This window comes from Pteropus medius, unplaced genomic scaffold (assembly GCF_902729225.1).
Source record: "Pteropus medius unplaced genomic scaffold, Ma_sr-lr_union100, whole genome shotgun sequence".
Taxonomy (NCBI): domain Eukaryota; kingdom Metazoa; phylum Chordata; class Mammalia; order Chiroptera; family Pteropodidae; genus Pteropus; species Pteropus medius.
In genome coordinates this window covers 12,061,846-12,083,433 of record NW_024350325.1, presented here as the reverse complement: position 1 = coordinate 12,083,433, position 21,588 = coordinate 12,061,846, and the positions used below count along the sequence as shown (strand labels likewise).

At 34.5% G+C, this 21,588-nt stretch overlaps 1 protein-coding gene and 1 pseudogene across 3 annotated transcripts in view; one reads left to right on the top strand and one right to left on the bottom strand.

The window, feature by feature from the left end:
* LRRC63 (leucine rich repeat containing 63) overlaps nt 1-18,673 on the top strand; it is a 63,907-nt gene extending 45,234 nt beyond the window's left edge. The window contains exons 7-8 of one of the 3 annotated variants that reach the window (XM_039839464.1): nt 12,132-12,230; nt 12,365-12,523. In XM_039839464.1, coding sequence (XP_039695398.1) covers nt 12,132-12,230; nt 12,365-12,499 — 234 coding nt within the window. In that variant the 3' untranslated portion in view covers nt 12,500-12,523. Of the gene's footprint in view, nt 1-10,308; nt 10,812-12,131; nt 12,231-12,364; nt 12,524-18,562 lie in introns of those variants that run through there. The other 2 variants (XM_039839466.1, XM_039839465.1) reach the window with 2 other exon arrangements.
* Nucleotides 7,678-8,192, bottom strand: LOC120583895 (60S ribosomal protein L15-like; annotated as a pseudogene).
* Nucleotides 18,674-21,588: the final 2,915 nt, after the last annotated feature.

The window sequence follows — 21,588 nt, the reverse complement described above, 5'->3', positions numbered from 1 at the left end:
TCTTCATTAGTATGTTGTTTCATCTCCATGCATTTGCGGTTCTTCCCGCTTTCTTTTTACAGTTTATCTCTAATTTCAAAGCATTGTGATCAGAGAATATGATTGGTATGATTTCAACCCTTTTATATTCATTGAGGCTATCTCTGTGTCCCAGTATGTGGTCAATCCTTGAGAGTGTTCCATATGCACTAGAGAAGAATGTATAAGCAGCTGTTTTGGGATGGAAGGCTCTGTAATTGTCAATTATGTCCAGGCCTAATATGTCATTTAAGGATGTTATTTCCTTATTGATTTTCTGTTGGATGATCTGTCCATATCTGACAATGGGGTATATAGGTTACCTACTATGATAGTGTTTTTATCTGTTTCTCCCTTTAGTTCTATTAGTAATTTCTTTACATGTTTTGGGGTTCCCTGATTGGGAGTATAGATATTAGTAAGTGTTATGTCTTCTTGGTGCATGATTCCCTTTATCATTCCCTCTGTATCTTTCTTTACCTTTTTTATTTTGAAGTCTAGTTCATCTGATGGTAGTATCGGTACTCCCAATTTTCTCTGAATGCCATTTGCTTGACATATCATTTTCCACTCCTTCACTTCGAGTCTATATTTGTCTTTGGAGCATATGGTTGGGTTTGTTTTTTGATCCTATTGCTATTCTCTGCCTTTTTATTGGTGAGTTCAATCCATTTACATTTAGGGTGATTATTGAAATATGAGATCTTCTTATAGCCATTTTATCTTTTGCTTTCTGGTAGCTCGGTGTTTCCATTGCTTCCTTGTCCTTGAGTGTCTGCTTTTCTTATTGCTGTTGTTGGGTTTTGTGAATTTCCCTCTGGCCCTTTTTATTTTATGTTATGTACTTTGGTTCTGGATCTTTGGCATGTGGTTACCATTATGAATGTGTAAAGGATAGTTATATACATACAGTCATCCATTTTTTTCTGTGCGTGCCTTATCTACATTTCCTTTTGCGAATTTGGATCTTTGAATCTTCTCCTTTTCAGTCATTTTTGCCTCAGTTTGTCCCTATGTATGCTGATCATTCATTACTATCTTGCTAGAAAAATCTCTTCTTATTTTTAAGCTTATAATGCCTTGTTTCTTGTAATGGTTGAACTCCTCAGCTTCTTTCAATCTGCTGGCCACCTTACTTCTACTTATGTATTTTTTTTTTTGTCATTTTGTTTTAGGTTAGCTGACCCCTTTCCATATTTTCTGTAGTGCAGGCCTCATAGCGGAGAATTCCCTACATTTTTGTATGTCTGGAAAGATCTTTATTTCTCCTTCATATGTAAAAGAGAGCTTAGCTGGATACATTATTCTTGGCTGTTAATTCCTTTCATGAATTCAACTGTTGAACAGGCTTGTTGGTTTCTACTGAGAAGTCCTACGATAATCTAATGGGTTTTCCTTTATAGGTTACCATCTTCTTTTCTCTAGCTGCCCTGAGAATTCTGTCATTGTTGTTGATTTTTGATAACTTTAATACAACGTGTCTTGGTGAAAGCCTTTTTGGGTTGAGATAATTGGGTGTTCTGTTGATTTCTTGAATTCCAAGCTCCAGCTCATTCCTTAGATTTGGGAAATCGTCGTCAACTATTTGTCTGAAAATGCTTTCTAATCCCTGCTCCTTTTCCTCACCTTTGATAATACTCGTTATTATGTTCCCTCTCCTGATGATATCAGCTAGTTCTTGAATTTCTCTTTCATTATTTTTATTCTTCGGTTTTTCTCTTCTTCCTTCTGATTTATTTCTAGATTTCTGTCTTCGATATCAGTGATCCTTTCCTCCATTTGATCAACTTCATTTCCCAAGCTTGCTATTTCATTGTTTAACTCTTGCAGTGTGCTTTTTACATCCAGAAGTTCTATTTGTTTCTTTTTGAGAATCAATCTCATTGCTAAATAACTCATTCTGCTCATCTAGCATTTTTTTTTAATTTTTGAAATTGTTGATATGATTTGTTTCAGATCTCATTGAGTATTTTCAGAGGTACCATCCTGAATTCTCTGTCATTTAAGTAGCATATTTCTATGTCTGTAAGCTTATTTATTTTCTGGAGGTTTTTTTCTTTCTGAGGTGGCTTGTCACCTTGGTTGTTCATGGTGTTTAATGGACTATTTCTCCACTTGGGCATTAATGGAAGTGTAGTCTGCTTTTTTTTTTTTTTTCCTAGAAAGAAGATTTATTTTTTAAAGGTCTCTCTTTAGCCTGTTGCAAAGAAGGTGGTTTTATTTTGGTTTCCTGTATGTGGCATCTATGCATCTTGGGTCTCTGTTTTGTATAATGTCTTAATATGTTTTTTTTTTTCTTTAAAGATGTTTAATCTCGCTTGCTAGCCTCAGTCTCAGTTCCTGTCAGTATTAGTGACAGTTTCTGTAGCATTTGCTCAGATTTCCCTGGGGCTCCACAGCGTTCTGTGGAGAGCATGGTTGGAGGGACCCTCTGGGTGGGGGGATGGGGGCTCAGCCTCAGTTTTGCAACCATGGCTGGTAAAAATCAACTGTTGTTTCTCTGCCTCCCCATTTTTCTGCCATCCCTGTTTCTCTGCCTTCTGCCCTGATGACTGGGCACTGCTGCCAGCCACGTGGAGCTCACAGCTCTCCCAGGCAGGATTGTTGAGGGAAGTCACTACACCTTCTCCACTCGCCCTTCTCCTACAGGAAACTCTGGAAGCTGCAAGAGGCAGCTTCTTTGTTTCTCCCAGTTAACCTCCTGACACCCGAGGTTCTGACCTGTGGTAACTCTTATGCACAGATCCCAGGCTCAGATGTGCTGGTGTACAGTTTGGGTGTTTTTTGTTGAGTTTTAGATGTTCAGCTTATTGTTGTTTCAAGGGGAGCAATCTGAGGACATCTCTCACTCTGCCATGTTTCTGATGTCACTCATGAGAATCATAGATTTAAATGGTATATTCTATTTTTAAATTTCATATGAAAAATCAGTATATATGAAATTATAATGATATGAGAGTGAAAGAATCTGGCTATGATATCTGACACCCAATTGACTTACTAAGTTTAATTCCATTTATTTTGCTGGTTCTACAGCTAGCTCTTTTCTCCCTCATTCTTTGCATAATTGCCTCTTATGAAGCCAGGGGTTGATCAAACAAGATGACTTTCTTATTTAGAAAAGGACCATTCTTGAGTCAAGGGGATATAAATACAGTAGTTGTACTATTTTACCATACCATGCATGTTAATGCCGATCAGTTATTTTGAAGGTTTTTCAACAGTGTTTATTGACATATATGATTAATGCTACTAATGATTAATATACAATTAATGCTACTACACTAATTCTTCATTAATCCAAAAGCTCTATAAAAATTACAGAGATTTGCATACTTTATTATTCTACTCATGTTTGTTTTTCTTTCTATTCCTCAGATATTTTGTCTTAAACATTTACAAATATTAATCCTGAGAAATAATCCTATCAAAGTAATCCCTTCTGAAATTCAACAACTTAAATTCCTTAGAGTTTTCAACATTGCCTTTAATTTGATTACAACTCTTCCACCTGGGTAAGGTTAATAGTTTGAGATTATAAACATAAAATAAAGAACTTAGGATTTAGAAAAAGATCAGTTACCCTTTTGAAAGCAGCTAGCAACTTTTTATCTATTTAATAATTCTTAATCTGTTCCAATTAGCTGACTTGTTTTTTATTATTTGGTTAAAAATAACCCTACCAGTTACATAAGTGGTAATTAATAATGGCAATTAATAAACTACACCTCTAGAATTTATTATCTGAGTATGTGTTAAATAAACACAAATATTATAAAGAAGCTCAGGTAAGAAACTGAAGCTATCCCTTGACAGTCTTTGAATATGGAAAGGACACTGAAATCTAGACTTTTGGCTTCAAAAGCTAAAACATGGAGGCATTCTGGGTGTCCATCAATGGATGAATGGATAAGGAAGAGGTGGTACATATATACAATGGAATATTACTCAACCATAAAGAAAAAGAATAAAATCTTGCCATCTGTAACAACATGGATGGACCTAGAAGGTATTGTGCTGAGTAAAATAAGTCAGACAAAGACAAATACCATATGATTTCAGTTACATGTGGAATCTAAAGAACAAAATTAATGAACAAATGAAACAAACAAACTCAGATACAGAGAACATGTTGATGATTGCCAGATGGAAGTAGGGTTGAGTGTATTGTTTAAAAAAGGGATGGGACTTTGGGTGGTGAACACACAACAGAATGTACAGATATCAAATGATAATTTACATCTGAAAATATAATTGTATTAACCAATGTTACCCCAATAAACCTAATTGAAAAAAAATAAATAAAAAATAAAAAAGGGATGGGAAGTACAAATTGGTAGTTACAAAATAATCATGAGGGTGTAAAGTATAGTACAAGGAATATAGTCAATAATATCATAATAACTATGTATGGTGTCAGATAGATGCTAGATTTATTGGGGTTATCACTTTGTAAGTTATATAAGTATATAATCACTATGTAGCACACCTGAAACTAATATACTATTGTGAATTAACTAATTGAAAAATAAAAATTTATTTTAAAATTTTAAAAAATAAAAAATAAAAGTTAGTAAAAAGAAAGAGTATAAAATATGCAGTTATATGGGTAAGAAAATAGGAAATTTATTCAATTGACAGATTTACTTAGCTCCTATTATGTATCAGTTGAGGAAGATTACTTTGAAATGTATTAAATTAAGATAACTTTGAGAGCAAGAAGAGTGACGACGAAAAGAAGCTTTAAAGCCGCCTTTAAAGAGGACTGCAGAGAGAATGAACGTACACACAAAAAATAAAAGATTGGTAGACAACGATGTAAGCTTAGCTGAGACTGGAAACCATGAATTTGTAGTGACGCTAATCTACATTAATGTGTGATTTTCTTCAGTAGCTCTTGGTCATTCAGGTATAAGAAGGAGAAGGTAGATTTTTATCCTCAATAAAAAGACTTCTATGAGGATGTCCATAGCAGGTTTATTCACAATAGCCTGAAACATTAAACAACTCATATGTTCATCAATAGAAAAATGGAAAAACTAGTTGTTTTTCTCACAGTAACCAAAAGATACTAATAATCTAACTGTACATTAACAGATTAATGGATAAACAAAATGTGACACATGCATATAATAGTTTATTCTTTATCTTTAATGAAGAATTAAATTCTAGTACATACTACAACAAAGATGGTCCTTGAAAACAAGTTAAATAGAATAAGTCAGACACAAAAGGAAAATTTTGTATAATTTCATTTATATAGAATTAGAATAGGCAAATTTACCTAGAATAGGCAAATTTATAGAGACAGAAAGTAGAATAGAGGTTACTAGGGGTTGGGTAGAGGAGAGAGAAGAGACTGGGGAGTTATTATTTAATGGGTATAGAATTTCTGTTTGGAGTTATGGAAAAGTTCTAAAAATGGATAATGGCGATGGTTTACAATATTGAGATTGTAAGTAATGCTACTAAATGGTACACTTAGAAATGATTAAAATAGCAGATCTTATGCTATTTTACCACAATTTAAAAAATAGTTATTAGCACCCTGGATATTCTCCTCTTTCCTCTTATTTTTCTTCTTTCTAAAAAAAAAGAAATTGGGGGGTATAACTTATATACAATAAAATGTATGAATCTCAGGTATTTGATTCAAAGAGTTTAACAAATGTATACACCCATATAACCATCATTAAACAAGGTATTAAGCATTTCCACAGAGTTCTCTCATGAACATTTTCAGTCAGTCTCCAGATCTAACATGATAGATTTGTTTTGGCTGTTCTCGAAAATCATATAAATTTATTCATACAACAAATAGTGTGTGTATGTCTGGCATCATTTACTCAACATAATGGTTTTGAGATTTATTTATGTCGTTATATGTATCCATTTCTTTTTTAATGATGACTAGTATACCACAGCCTAGCCCATTTCAGCAAAAGCAAAAAATAGAGATGAGATTATCTAAGACAAGCTTTGTGTCTCATGAAATGAATTCCCATGACATACATGGAAGACCCACAAGGTTCTTAAAAATTTTATACTAGCAGAAAAACTGCTGCTTTGATCAAAAGGGATAAAGAAAGTAGGAAATGAAAAATGGTTCCCAAAATTCTACAGGCATGAAGCAGACTGATAAAACTACTCAGATCCAAATGTGTGCTAATTTTCATGAAAAAGGAAGGTTGACTCAGCAGGTGAAGTCAGAAACCCAGGAAGTGGAGCCAATAGTTCAGAAAGTGGAACTATGACCCCAGAAGGCAGGGCCAAGAGCTAGGAGGGCAGACTCTTGAAACCAGAGGGCAGAGTTGTGAGCTGCAGATAATTATTCACAGGCCTTGCAACCTGAGTTTATACAGATAGATTTTAAATTGCTCAGGATTGGTAACTTTTTACCTTCCATTTCCTTTTGAACCAAAATCTATAATGGTTACCCTATGCCTATCACACCATTGTATTTTGGGAGCAGATTACTTGTTTCTTTAGTTTTATAGGCCCACAAATGGAGAAAAATTGTACCGGTGAATGAATTATATCTAGAGCATTACCAAGACCTGATTTAGATGACAAAATTTGGAACTTTTGAAATTTAGATGAATGGGACCTTTGGGGAACTTGGGATGGGTGAATGTATTTTGCATGTGGGATAGATATGAATTGTTAGGGGACGGGGGAGACTGTGATAGAATAATGGTCTCGAAAGGCATCCACATCCTAATCTCTAGAATATGTGAATATGTTACATTACATAACAAAAGTAATTAAAGTTGGAGAGGAAATTAAGTTTTCTAGTAAGCTGGCCTTAAAGTAGAGAGATTATGCTAGATGATCTGGGTAAGTCCAATCTAACCAGATGAGCTCTTAAAAATGGAAGACAGAAGCAGAAGCACGAATCAGAGAGATGCAACATAAGGACAAGACTTGCTGGTTTTGAAAAGGGAGGAAGGAAACCATTAGTCAGGAAATGTGGCAGTTTGAGAATGTAGGAACAGCCTTCAGTTTACAGCCAGCAAGAAAACAGGTACATCAGTCCTACAGCCGGAGATACTGAATTCTGCTAAACACCTGAATAAGCAAAGAAAGAGATTCTCCTTAGAGTCTCCAGATAGGAATGCAGCCTTGCTGATGTTTTAATTTTAATGTGGTGAGTCTCATGCCAGACTTCTGACCCACAGAACTTTAAGATCATAAATGTATCATTTTAAGCTACTATTTGTTATGACTACAATAGAAAACTAATATAAAACCTTAGTCAAAGATTTCTACTGTTCTGAGGATTATATTCACATTAAGGGAGACAGTCAATAAATAATATATATAAGTAAATCATATGGTATGTTAGAATGTAATCAGTAATATAAAAAGAAAAAATAGAAAAGGGGAGTGAGTGTATAATTTTAAAGGGGTAGTTAGGATTCGCCTTATTGAAAAGGGGACATTTGAACAAAGAGGGGTAAACAGTATAAATTTAGCAGTTCAAATAAAATTTGCAGTAGTTTTTTCTGTCCTAAATTGTTTATAAGAATTTTACAAACAGCAGTAATGGTATAGCTAGAGAGTATATTGCACCTTCTCCAAGCTGCAGGGCCAGAACCACCAATAGTATGGTGGAACTTGTGGCCTTTCCAAAGCCATGGCTCCTGTGGCCTGCAGACGTCAGCCTTTCACATCTCCCTGTGCTTGTGGACTGGTGTGGTGATCCACTGGGTGTCAGGATTCCATCTGCTAGCTTTATGGAATGGATCAATGAGGATAACCTCAAAGAATTTGTATGTGGAAACTTCACCAACCCAGTAAGAATTCAGAACTCTCAGAGCCCTACAGTGGCATCTAGCTCTCTCCTCGGCAACAGACTGAATGCTCCCAGCAAACTTTATCTGTTTAACACCATGATGGGCAGGCTTGCAGTAGGTTGCACCCTTAGGAAGTGGGTGTTTGTGGCCACCACAGTGCACACGAATCTGATATATGACATAATCTTGCTTGGCCTCGTATCCCAGCCTGTGTGCTTTATCAGGCAAGGTGGGGCAGGGGAGTGGGTTGGGGGAGTGTGGAGCTCAGAAAGCTGGCAGTACTGCCAGCAGCACACCCTGAGAAGAAAGTACATTGCATCATACTGCTTCTTGGATAGCTCCTTGGATGTACTTGTAAGCGCCCATCTTGGCTTACCTGATGGCTGTGGCCAGATGGAAAGACTAGCAGCATTTTTTAAATAAAATAATTGATTACCTAATTTGTTTGAAATCATAGTGTTAGAACTTAAACTAAATAGATACTTTTTCTAGATTTATGGAATTTAGAAAAAAATTGTTTATTGACTAAGCATTGTATTTAAAAGACTGTACCTTCTCTTTTTTTCTCATTGTTAGTCTAGATTTTTCTTATGGTTTTCATATTTTTTAAAAATATACATTTCTTCCAAGATATATTATTTTGGCGCCTTTTTAAAGTTTTTCTAAAACTATGCTGCCTATAAGCCCTATTAAGCATCATAGTCAACAGGGATATATCATCAATGGTGAAAGCATAGAACCAGACTAGTTTGCCAGTACTGAAGTAATAAGGGAAGATGAAATGGTCCTAAAATTACCTGAGGCAAAAAATAAAATAACATAATTTTTAATTGAAAAATAAAACAGGTGATATTAACATTTTCTTTACAGAGGTGATAAAAAGTCTGAGATGAACACTAAATTAAAAAGGCATTTCTTTTGATTTCTATTCAATCTCTTTAATTTCTTAGAGCAAATAATTTTAAATTAAGTGGGATAACCATTCTTTTTATTCAATTGTAATTTACTTATGATATACTAGGCACTGTGCAAGGCACTGGATATATAAAAATGTAAAATTGAATGCTTGGCTTCCAGAACCTCCTAGTTCATAAGACAGACATTTATTACACATTGTGGTAAGTTCTGTGATTGAGGTAAAGAGAGAATTACAGGATAGGCTTCTCACTCAGTCTGAAGATTTGGGAGCAGTTTCTTAGAAAAGATGATATCTGAGCCAAGACTTAAAAAATAAAGACATTGGTTGAAGAGCCAGGTTTGGGGGAATTGCACTCAGTATTTTGAAATATGTGAGCACTGGCTAATTTAGAGAACTTATCAAATAAAGGCTGATCTATAGGTGAATATTATGGAGTGAGATAGGCGAGCTGGACAAGTAGTCTGTGGCCAGATCATAAAGGCCATTATATGCCGCACTAAGATAGTAAGTAGGAAGTTAATGAAATATTGTGCTCATGATACTTTAGTTAATATTCATGCAAGTAATTTTTTATATTATTTGTATATGGAAAGCAGGAAGGAATTTGAGAATACCATACACAAAGTGGGAATATTTACTAAGGATTTTGATGAATGTTGTTACTTAGCCCTTCAATTCCAGACTTCAAGAAGCAACTCCCATTCCTAAACCCCAGGACACAAGGCTCTCTGTGTTGCAGTCTTAATGTTCTTTGGTTCTTACTTTTAAGTACCTACTTAGCATAATGGAAAGGAAGACGAAAGATATTTCACTAAGAAAATCTTAATGCAACTGCACTGGGTTGAATAGTAGTGTGCCACAAAAATTCATTCCACGCAGAACTTCAGAATGTGACCTTATTTGGAAATAGGGTCTTTGCAGATGTAATTAGCTAAGTTAATAAATATGAGGTTACTGGATTAGGGCAGGCTCAAAAATCAAATAAACGGTGTCCTTATAAGAAGAAAATACACAAAGGCAGAGATTGGAGTTATGTTTCCACAAACGAAGGAACACCAATGATTGCTGGCAATCACCAGAGGCTAGGAAACAAGCAAGGGACAGTTTCTTCTTCAGAGACTTCAGAAGGAACCAACTCTTTCGACAATTTGATTTCAGACTTCTGGCCTCCTGAACTGTACCCAGATGGTGGTAATTTTGTTATTTCAGCCCTAGAAAACTAATACAGCAATCAAGAAAAAAAATATATCTAAATTTCGTTAGGAATTTCTCAGGTGACTTTTTCTAGATGAACATTTAAAGTTTGAAATCATAGTGTTAGAACTTAAACTAAATACATACTTTTTTGTATTAGGGGCTTTCCAAACATTTCAATCCAAATATTTCAATAGATAGATGAATAATTTTTATGAAATTTTATTATAATTATATCATTTATAATTTAAGTCTATATAAACTTCAGGATCTTAGAAAAATATTAATTTCTTTATACTTCTACCTATTTACTCAAGTATTTAATTCTTATATATGCGTAGTAATGACAAATAATCATTTTTACAATTTATTTTCTCTAAGGTTATTTTCCTTGCTTCATCTTGAGGAACTCGATATTTCCTACAATAGTATTGCTTTTATTCCAAATGAAATACAGAAACTCAGGTATTTTGGAAGTAGTAAGTAGCACAAAATCATATGCCCCTTAAGAACATATTTGGTGATGATCGTGGTGGAGAAAATTGAGTTTGTTCATTTATTTATAGCCATAAAATGTTATGTGTGAAGCATAAAGTTTACCAAAATGTAATTTGAATGACTAGTATTCAGTATTTTTAGGACATAATATTCTCAGTAATTATTTAAAGGACAAAACTGATGTCCACTTAAGAGAATGACAAGCTACTTTTACCCATTTTTTTATGTCTGCACCTGTAGCTTTTATCAGTTTTTTTTTGTAAGGAGATACATATACACAAGATGGTAATAATACACAGTGTAGTTTTATGCTAAGCTCTGATTCTTTCTCACATTAATTTTTTAAAAGTCTCTGAAGTTCATCTATGTCCTTCTAGGTCAGTAGCATACTATTTTGATTATGACTTTAGAATAATTTTAATAATGAATAGGAAGATTATTTTTCAGTAATAGTCTCTTAATTATTCTATTTAGATCATAATCTTTAAGATATTTGATATAATTACAAGCCTTTCTTCACCAAAAACACATAAGCACAAAGTTGGGATTTTAATTGGAATTACTTTGAGTTTACATATAAATTTTGAAGCTTTTACATCTTGATGATAATAAATCTTTTTGTCCTAAAACATAGTATATTTTTCCATTTATTCAGATTTTATGGTCTTCATAAGAATTTATGACTCACTTCACATAAGTCCTTTTTCTTACTAACCTAAGTATTTTATAATTGTGTTGCTGTGAATGTAATATTTTCTCTATTTTTATTTCTAGTTGAAAATTTCCAGTACAGAATAAAGAAAAACTATGCACTTCTTTACATTAACTTAAAATCAATTTATGTAACCAAATTATCTTATTAGTTCCAGTTGGGTTTTACTGTTTTATTTTTGTTTTCAAGTTGCATAATCTTATCTGCAATAAAGTTAGTTAATTTTGTTGCTACTTTTCTAATATTTATATCAATTATTTAATTTCCCATGTGATAATCTTTGTATTTTAATAGGGGAATTCACCCTGTTCATATTCATTATGACTGATACTTATTTTTTGCCCTTAATTTTACTTTTTATTTTACTTCGTATTTACTATTTATTTACTTTCTTTTTTTCATATATATAAGTAGGTAATTTCTTTTCAGGATGTCATTTTTTTCTCTTTATTCTCCTTTGTTAATTTTAGAACTCTACTACTGTACTTTCCCAATCTATTAAGAGCTATCTTTCCTTCCCCCAAACTCATAAACAAATACATTTAAAAAAATATTTTACAAAAGCAAGATAAAAGCTATGTCCCCCACCATGCCAGTCTGTCCCTGTTGTGTTTCACCAATAGTTGACACCTTTAGAATAATTTCATTCCAAACACATTTACCTTTTATCTAATTCTAGATTTTGCTGAGATAGTTTTGAAACTTTTGTCTTGAATTCTCATTAGTATTTTTTTTTGTATTATGTCTCTTTATTTAAAGAATATTTATTTAGCACTTAGGTCTCACAAGCATTTTTAATTATTATCCATTAGACCCTATGTATTTTAAGATTCATTGCTCGCTATTGATTCATTGCTTACTACTCTTGTTTCATCTCATCTTGAACCTGGAGATGTCTTCTTTGATTCATTGGCTGTTTAGAGTTTTTGTTTATTTATTTTCCATAGCTGAAGGATGCGGGTAACTCTTTTCTTTGAATCTTTAATCCTAACAGATAAACAATGTCTCATGGGTGGGCGAGCTCACATTGCAGCCTTTTCACAAGCAGTCTACATCCTCATGTCCTCCTCTAGCTCCCAGAGTTGCAGATAAGGTATCTGATCAATTTGATTTCTTTTTCTTTTTACGTGGTTCTTATTTTTATCTGGAAAGACTATAATTTTTCATCATCCTGATCTTCAGGAATTTTATCAGATTATGCTTAATAGCATGTCTTTTTTTTTTCAGACTTGTTTGAAAGGGTTCTGCACCCAATTCCACTCTGTTAGAGGGAGCACACCAACAAGCAATTCTTGGGAACCAGCTGGGTATCCTATAATTCAACTAAATTCAAACACTAGCTACCTGGAGATGGCATCTTGATCTCATAGGTTAAGGGCTCAGTCTCACATGACTGCCCCCTACTTCAGATGCCAATAGCAAGACCAGATTATTACTTGTACTTTTAAATGACTGGCTATAAATTAGATGTTTCCACAGCCTCGCTCCTTGGGTTCAATTAATTTGCTATAGTGACTCACAGAACTCAGGAAACCTATTTACTCACTATATTACCAATTTATTACAAAGAATGTATATTAAAGGATACAAATCAGTAGCCATATGAAGAGATACATAGGATAAGGTCCTGAACAAAGGAGCATCTGTCCTCATGGAGTTTGGAGCTCGGCACAATGGCACATTGAAGTGTTCTGGTTCCCCAACCTTGTAACTCTCTGAACACCCTCCTCTAAGGTTTTTATGGAGGCTCTATTACACAGGCATAATTGATTCAACCTCTAACCCCTTTCCTCTGCCCAAATATCATGAGGTGGAACTGAAAGTTCCATTCTACTAGGCATGGTTTGTTCTTCTGGCAACTGGCCCTCATCTTTAGGTGCTTTCCAAAAGTCACCCCATAAACATAAAACCCAATGTGGTAGAAAGGAGTTTGTTATGAATAACAAGACCCATTTTAACTTCATGTCTCTGAAGCAATTTCAGGAACTGAAGAAGAGACCAAATTTAACAAAAGATGCTCCTATTGCTCTTATCACTTGGGAAATTCAAGTGTTTGGGAGCTGTGAGCCAGAAACTGTAGATGAAAAGTATATGAGAAATATACTTTGGTCATGTGAGTGGCCAAATACACATTTTTTATAAATCATGATTTCACATCTGTTTTTTTTTTGTTTTTTTTTTTTGGAATTCAGTGGACCCTTTTAATCAGCCAGCTCAAACTTTTTTCGAGTTAAGAAAATATATTTAATTATGGCCTCTCTTCATGTGTTTTATTTTCTCTTCTTGAAACACCTATTATTTACATGTTACATCCACTTCATCTATCTTCTATGACACCCATATTTATTTCCTTATGAGTTAAAAAATATTTCTGCTCTATTTGAGCTATTTTATCTACTTTGTCATTGCTTCTAACTCAGATCTCAATGAAGACCATGTTCTTCTTCAGTTCATCCACTTAATTTTTCAGTTTTACAAATCATGTATTTTGGTTCAAGAAAGTACGTGTGTGTGCATGCGCCTGTGCGCTATATTTGAATTTTGTTTCTCCTGCTCCTCTGTCCCAACTTCTCATCTGTCTTTACAGACAGATGAGAAGTGAAGAAGGGCTTGCCCTAAGAACACTGTTGTGTGTATTTTGTTTGTTTTGTTTTCTTCTTCTGGATGCTGTTTCACTCAGGTCCAGTAGTAACTTCAGAGTACAATTCAGAGGGCTGAGAGTATCAGTGGTGTAGCAGGAGGAGGTTTCTCTGCTACCCAGAATGTTCAAATGCAAAGGTTTTTTCAACATGGAGCTCTTCCACATTTAAAGACTACTTAGCCTACTGAGCTCCCTCAGAACTCACTGAGAGGAAGGGTGTACCCAAACTGGTGGGACATCTAAGTAAACCAACTCAAGCAGGGCAGCTTCATCCATGGGTGTTCTGTGGACTCTTGGTAGCATTTCACTAGAGTGCACTACACATTCTGATTGTCCATAGGGCTCTCTGTTTCTGGCCCCTAGATTGTGTTTGCTGTAGAGGAAAAAAGTGAGCATGCTAGCTTTCTCCTTCAGGGCTGAAGCAGAGCCTGGCGTCTGGCTCGTCATTTCCAGAATATGAAAAGTACAGTAGTCAGACTGGTTGAGAGATAAAGCTAGCTAAGGTACCATTTTCTTAGCCTCATTGTTTTGAATACCTTCTTTGACCATGTTTTAGTATTGTCAGCAGGCATCATAATTAAAGACCTTAAATTGTGTGGATAAGAGATATAAAACTAGAATGCACATGAACATCTATAGGCTCCCAGTTGCTTATTTCATAAAGTCTGACTTATAGACAATTGATTATACTTTTTAAAATGTTTTAAATTAAATTTATTGGGATAACATTGGTTAATAAAATTATATAGATTTCAAGCATATAATTCAATAATACATCATATGTATATTGTATTGACAGTGGTTATATTAATGTCATTACCCCTAATACATTGGAAAGTTGGATCAGCTTTTCATTTGTTTTTTAAATGATTATTCAGATGTCAATTACAGTTGGCATACAATATTATATTAATTTCAGGTGTACAACATGGTAATTAGACATTTATATAATTTACAAAGTGATCAATCCAATAAATCTAGTGCCCATCTAACACCATACATAATTATTACAATATTATTGACTATATTTCTTATGCTATACTTTACATCCCTGTGACTATTTTGTAACTACCAATTTGTACTTTTTAATATCTTCCCCTTTTTCATCCCCTCAACCCCTTTCCATCTGGCAACCATCAAAATGTTCTCAGTATCTATGACTTTATTTCTGTTTTTGTTTATTTGTTTGTTCTTTAGATTTCACATGTAAGTGAAATTCTATGATATTCATTTTTGTCTGTCTTAACTTACTCCACTCAGCACAATACCTTCTCGGTCCATCTATGTTGTTGCAGATGGCAAGATTTCATTCTTTGTATAGCTGAGTAATATTCCATTGTATATATGTACCACCTCTCCTTTATCCATTCATCCATTGATAGACACTCAAGTTGTCTTCGTAGCTTGGCAATTGTAATAATGCTTCAGTAAACATACAGATTCACACGTCCCTTCAAAGTAGTGTTTTTGGTTTTTTTGGATAAATACTCAAAAATAGGATTACTGTGTCCTTCTTTGTCTCCTGTTATATCCTTTGTTTTAAAGTCTATTTTGTCTGTTACAAATATTGCTACCCCAGCTTTTTTGTATGTTTGTATGTTTCCATTTTCATGAAATATCTTTTTCCATCCCTTTGCTTTCAGTCTGTGTTTCTTGTTTTCTTATCTCTTCAGCCACACTAAGTCTTTTGATTAGGGCATTTAATCCATTTGTATTTAAATTAATTGTTGATAGATATGTAGTTATTGCCACTATATTATACACATTTTTTATTGTATACCCTCTTCTTCCTTCTCCTCCTCTTTCTCTTCCTCCTTCTCCTCCTCATGGTAATGAACTCTTTTATCTTTTTCTTATCTTGGAAGCTCTTCATCTGTCTTTCAATTCTAAATGATAGCCTTGCTAGGTAGAGTAATCTTGGTTGTAGTTCCTTGCTTTTTATCACTTTGAATATTTCCTGCCAATCTCTCCTTGCCTGCAAAGTTTCTGTTGAGAAATCAGAAGACGGTCTTATGAGAGCTCCCTTGTAGTTAACTAACTGCTTTTCTCTTACTGCTCTTGATTCTCTCTTTGTCTTTGTCTACCTCAGCATTTTAATGATATGTCTTCGTGTGGGCTTCTTTGAGTTCATCTTGGTTGGGACTTGACTCCCTGTGCTTCCTGCGCTTCTATATCTATTTCTTTCTCCAGGTTAGGGAATTTTTTCATCATAATTTCTTGAAATAGGTTTCAATTTCTTGCTCTCGCTCTTCTCTTTCTGTTACTCCTGTGATGCTAATGTTAGTGTGCTAGGTGTTATCCCAGAGGCCCCTTAAACTATCTTCATTTTTAATTTCTTTTTCTTATTGCTATTCTGATTGGGTGTTTTCTGCTATGTTATCTTCCAAATCACTGATTCAGTCTTCTGCTTCATCTAATCTGCTGTTGATTCTCTCCAAAGTATTCTTCAGTTATTGTATTCTTCATTTCTGACTGATTCTTTTTTGTTTTTTTTTATCTCTTTGTTAATATTATCACTGAGTTCATCCACTCTACCCTTAAGTTCACTGAGCATTCATATAACCAGTGTTTCGAACTCTACATTTGGTAGATTGCTTATCTCCATTTTGTTTAGTTCTTTTTCTGAAGCTTTGCTCTGATCTTTCATTTGGAACATGTTTCTTTCTCTCTCCATTTTGGATGCCTCCCTGTGTTTATTCCTATATATTAGGTAGAATTTTTATGTCTCCCAATCTTAGTAGAGTGGCCTTATGTAGTAGATGCCCTATGGGGCCCAGTGGTGTATCTCCTTGGTCACCTGAACCAGGTGCTCTAGGTATGTCCCTTGTGTAGATTGTGTGTGCCTTCCTATTGTAGTTGAACCTTGGTTGCTTTTTGCATGTAAATGGAAGGGATGAACCCATGGGCTGATTTGTTGTAAGCACTGGCCAGTGACTACAGTGGAGGAGTTGTTGTGCTGGGGCTGACTCTATAGATCAGAATTCACATTAGCAGGGCTCTGGTGCCTGCCCAGTCTGCCCTTTGTGTGTGTCATCTTTTGATGTGGCCCTGAGTGGTGCTCCGGCTTGGTCCAAACCTTGCCACTGGACAGACCAGCTCTGGGTCCTCCTGGGAAGGGCCCCATAGCAGTCTAAAATCAGCTGCACCTTGTGCCCTGTCTGGGTCTACCTGCATGAGCCACCAAGCAATCCGTAGATGGCCATCACCTGCACTAGGCTTGGAGGTATCTCTAGAGGCCAAACCATGAACCAAGGCTGGGTGCCACTAGTGCCAGGTTTGGGACTCCTCAGCAAGAGGCATGCTGAGACTAGATGTTGCTTGTTTGGATTTTGTGATCCTTTGGAAGATTTTAGGAATATTTGCAGCATGAACCAAGGCAGGTAATTTATATAGAAAGCCACTGGAAGTGGCTTGGATGGGCCTGCAAGTTGGGAGAAGCAGGGTCTTAAGGAAGTACAGCAGGGTGAACTGTGTTAGCCAGGTTGATGGAGACGCAGATATGGCAGCCACCTACGTGTGCACACTGGGAAGGGGAGGTCTCAGCAAAGAAATGGTGGATTCTATTAGCACTTTTGCTAGGAGAAACTCATCCCTCCAGCCCTTGCCCTGAAGTCAGACAATTTCTTTTTCATATGTCCCTTGGCACCACCACCCCAAGCTTCTGCCTCAGCACTAGAGCTCAGAGGTTGTGAATCCCTCAGAGAGTAAATCTGTACATGGGTCCTTTAAGAGGAGTACCTGGGTCTCCAGCAACTCTCCGTCTCACTTAGCCAGAATCTCTGCTGGTTTTTACAGCCCAAATTTGTGGGGATTCTATTTTGGCACAAGAACCATGGTTGGGGACCCTGGTGTAGGGCTGAGACTCCTCACTCCTCAGGGGGGACTTCCACAGCTAAGATATTTCTCCTGATTTTTAATCACCACACGTTGATTTGGGACCAGCCTCATCCATGTCTTTGCCCATCCTACCAGTCTCTAGGTAGCTTCTTTTCTATGTCCTTAGTTGTGGAACTTCTGTTCAGCTGGACTTCAAGTGATTCTCAATGATGGGTGTTATGTACATTTTCATGTAATTTTGAGGTGGTCCTGAGAGGAGGCAAGCACAGAATTTACCTACTCTGCCATCTGGACCAGAAATCCTCTGATTTGATTTTTATATTTCCCTCATGAACAGATGCTTTTCTGATTGCTTCCAGCACTAGTTACTAAGGAGATACGTGAATGTAAAAAACTTTATCAAGAGAAGTAGTAAAAAAATGAGAAAATGAGTAATGTTGGTTCTCTTTGAAAAAAGGAAAAAGAATTATTAGAAGCAATTGACACAATAAAACCAAGGGGACTCAGGTGATGAAAAGTCAAAGTATATCGTAGCACATAATACATTTTGATAGTGTTAATTTCACTGTTTTGATTAAATATGTATTGATGTTCAATTTCTCTATGAAATTAAATTCTTTGTATCATTTACTATATTTAATGTAGTATAACATTCATATGTCTTGCTATGTTTGTGATTATTATTTCTTTTTCTATAGTAATGACATGTTGCAAAGACCCAAAATACATGCTTAACTCTACCATTTATACAAATGCATTTTTTTGCATAATATATTGGTTCGGTTGGTTTTTAAGTTAATTCTTTTGATTCTAAGGAAATACTTAAGAACTTGTATTTTATGGTTACTAAATTTTATACCAATTTTCAGAAACATTGGGATAGAATATTACTTCAGTATTATAAATTGCATGAATATCTTTTAAAGTATGGTTTTCTTTATTTGCAGATCACTTAAAAAATTGATTGTTGACGGGAATGACCTGACTACTTTTCCACCTGGAATTTTGAAGCTTAACCTGAAAAAAATTCTATTTGAGAACAACTTTACTCATCCTAGTCTTTGGAAAGAGAATTCTTTAAATAGTCCACAGCGTCTTACTCATCTTACTTCTTTGTTCTTTTTAAAAAATAATCTACATAAATATTATGATGTGATCCCCGTAAAAATTCAAACATTACTAAACTGGTGAGCAAATTCTGAAGTCCTTTTAACCAAAATGCACTTTGTAAAATGTTCTTTATTACAGGCTCAGGTAACAGTTTTACTGTTAACATACACACACCACCACCACAACAACAATAACACACAACACACAACATACGACACACATACAAATATACACACAATTCTTCAAATTGCTCCTTCTGACTTTTCAAGCATAAGAATATAGTCTGAATTCAACCCATCTTCTAATATTTTCAAATTATTACTTAAATCTAATGTGAGATACAGATTGTTGAGGTTTGGCTGGCAACATCTATATAGTTGTAGTATAATTATTTTCTATGAATTGCTAATGACATAAGAGTGTGTAATTCTAAGAAAAAGGTTCTTTAGGAATAGAGCAGACATATAAGGAGCAACTTCTCTTCCCCAGGGATCAATGGCCAGTGTGAGAATCAGTGCCTAATCTCAGGACAAGGATTTTAAACCCCATACACTTTCAGTTCTCTCAGGCTTATCACTTATTTCCTTCAAATGGTGTAAAACTAGTTTTACTGCAGTACCAATCATCAGTGCCTGTATTACTGATTTAACAAATATTTGTTGTATGCTTAAGTAAAATGGTTTCCTAGAAATATATAAATTACCAATATTGACTCAATAAAAGGAAGAAAACCTTAACAGACTAGTAATCATTGAAGAAATTGAAAAAAGTGATTAAAATCTACCAATAAAAAAGTAACCAGGCCATAAATTTTCTAATTTTAATGCAATGAGATGTCAATGCACATGAGAAAGTAAGAAAAATTTCCAAAGACAAAAATGTTAAAAATAATTAAAACCTATCTAATGAGTGGTAAACAGGTATGAGACCTAGAGATTTGAATTCACCACAAATGCTTTTGAGAGAAATATCCTCAATTTAGAGTTTGAAAATTTCAAAAAATTGAGTTCAAATAAATATTATTTCACAATTTAAATTTCTAAATACATGAAGAAATAAGCCACCAAGAGTAAAAGTCAGCAAAAACAATTAACAAACACATATCTCCAAGGATCTAACATATTCGAAGTGTTTCAGAATATGAAATAGCTTTAGGTCTTTGTGTTTAAAGAAATAAAACAATTTTTCAATGCTTAAGTACTAAAGACCATCAAATATGACCAGTCAAATATGAAAAAAATATTTTAAATGAAGTGAAATTCTAGAAACTAAAATGGGTAATAGTTGAAATTAGTATTTGGTTAAACACACATGAAGAGAGATCTGAAGAAATTATTGTGTATATGCAGACAAGAGGTAAAGGAGATATACACTTAGAATCCCAGAAAATGAGAATAGAGAGAATGCTGGGAATCATTGTTCAAGGAAATAATGACTGTAAACTCTCAGAAGAAAAGACATAATTTCACAGACACTGAAAGCTCTACACAAGTTAAGTAAAATATCTTGTGGTAAAACTGAAGATCACTGAAGACGACTTTCTTCCTATGTATATGTCATATACAAAAGCATTTCACATTAGATTAATAATATATTAATCTATATACAAAATTTCACATTAGATTAATAATATAAATATGAAAAGCAAAACTTTAAAGCCTTTACAAGGAAGTATAAGAGGCTATCTGTATGACTTCACAGTAGGGAATGATACCATAAACAAAAACCAAGAAATAGTAAAGCAAAGTTTCATAAATTTGACAAAAGTATAATTTTCCACATAATATGACACCAACAATGAAATTAAGAGACAAGCCATTAAATGAAAGAAGATATTGTCATTCTTGTAACTGTTGAAATATACATGTATATCTCCCACAGATTAACAAGAAAAGACACAACTCAGAAAAGTGCTTAAGTGATAAGAGTACGCATTTCATAGTTGACAAACATGAAGAATGTTAAGTCACACCAGTAATCAAGGAACTATAATATAAATAGTAAAAAATTTATTAAGTGTTGGCTTTGGATATTCAAAAAAGGATTATAATGTAGCATTGGTGGTGCTATAAATTAATGAAAGCTTTTAGGAAGGAAATTTAATAGTATCATAATTATCCCTTAAAATAGAAATTAAAATTATAGAATTCTGTCTTACAGAAACACAAGCACAGGAATGATATTTACAGCCTAAATGGGCATCAATAAAAAAACGGTAAATAATTTATGGTCTACACATTTTATGGAACGTGATGCCATTAAGTAAAACAAAATGTGTTAACATAGAAAGCTGTTCAAGATATTTTGTTAGAAAAGCAAGTTGTACACACAGACATATACAGACGAGAGAATACACAAAGAGAGATTCCATTTATGTAAAAAATAGTCGTGTCTGGGAACTAGAGGTCACAACCCAAGCTAAGAGTGTTAGTTATACCTTTTTTTTTTCCAAAATGTCTTTGCTTATTTATTTATTTTTAATTTATTATGATGACATTGCTTAATGAAATTCAGTAAGTTTCAGCTGTACATTTTAATGGTAAGGCATATATATGTTCCATTGTATGTTCACTGCCTATAGTTAGATGTCTGTCTCCACGTATTTGACCCCTTTTACTCCATCTACCTCCCCCCTTACCCTTTAACCCTACCCTCGGGTAACCACTAGTCTATTGTGTGTATCCATGAATCTGTTTGTTTGTCCTGTTCGTTTCTTGCTTATAGGTTTATATCCCACATATAAGTGATATCAGGTGATTTTCAACTTTTTCTGTCTGGCTTATTTCGCTTAGCATGATTTTCTCGAGGTCCATCCATGTTGTTGCAAATGGTAGTATTTCATCTCTTCTTATGGCTGAGAAAT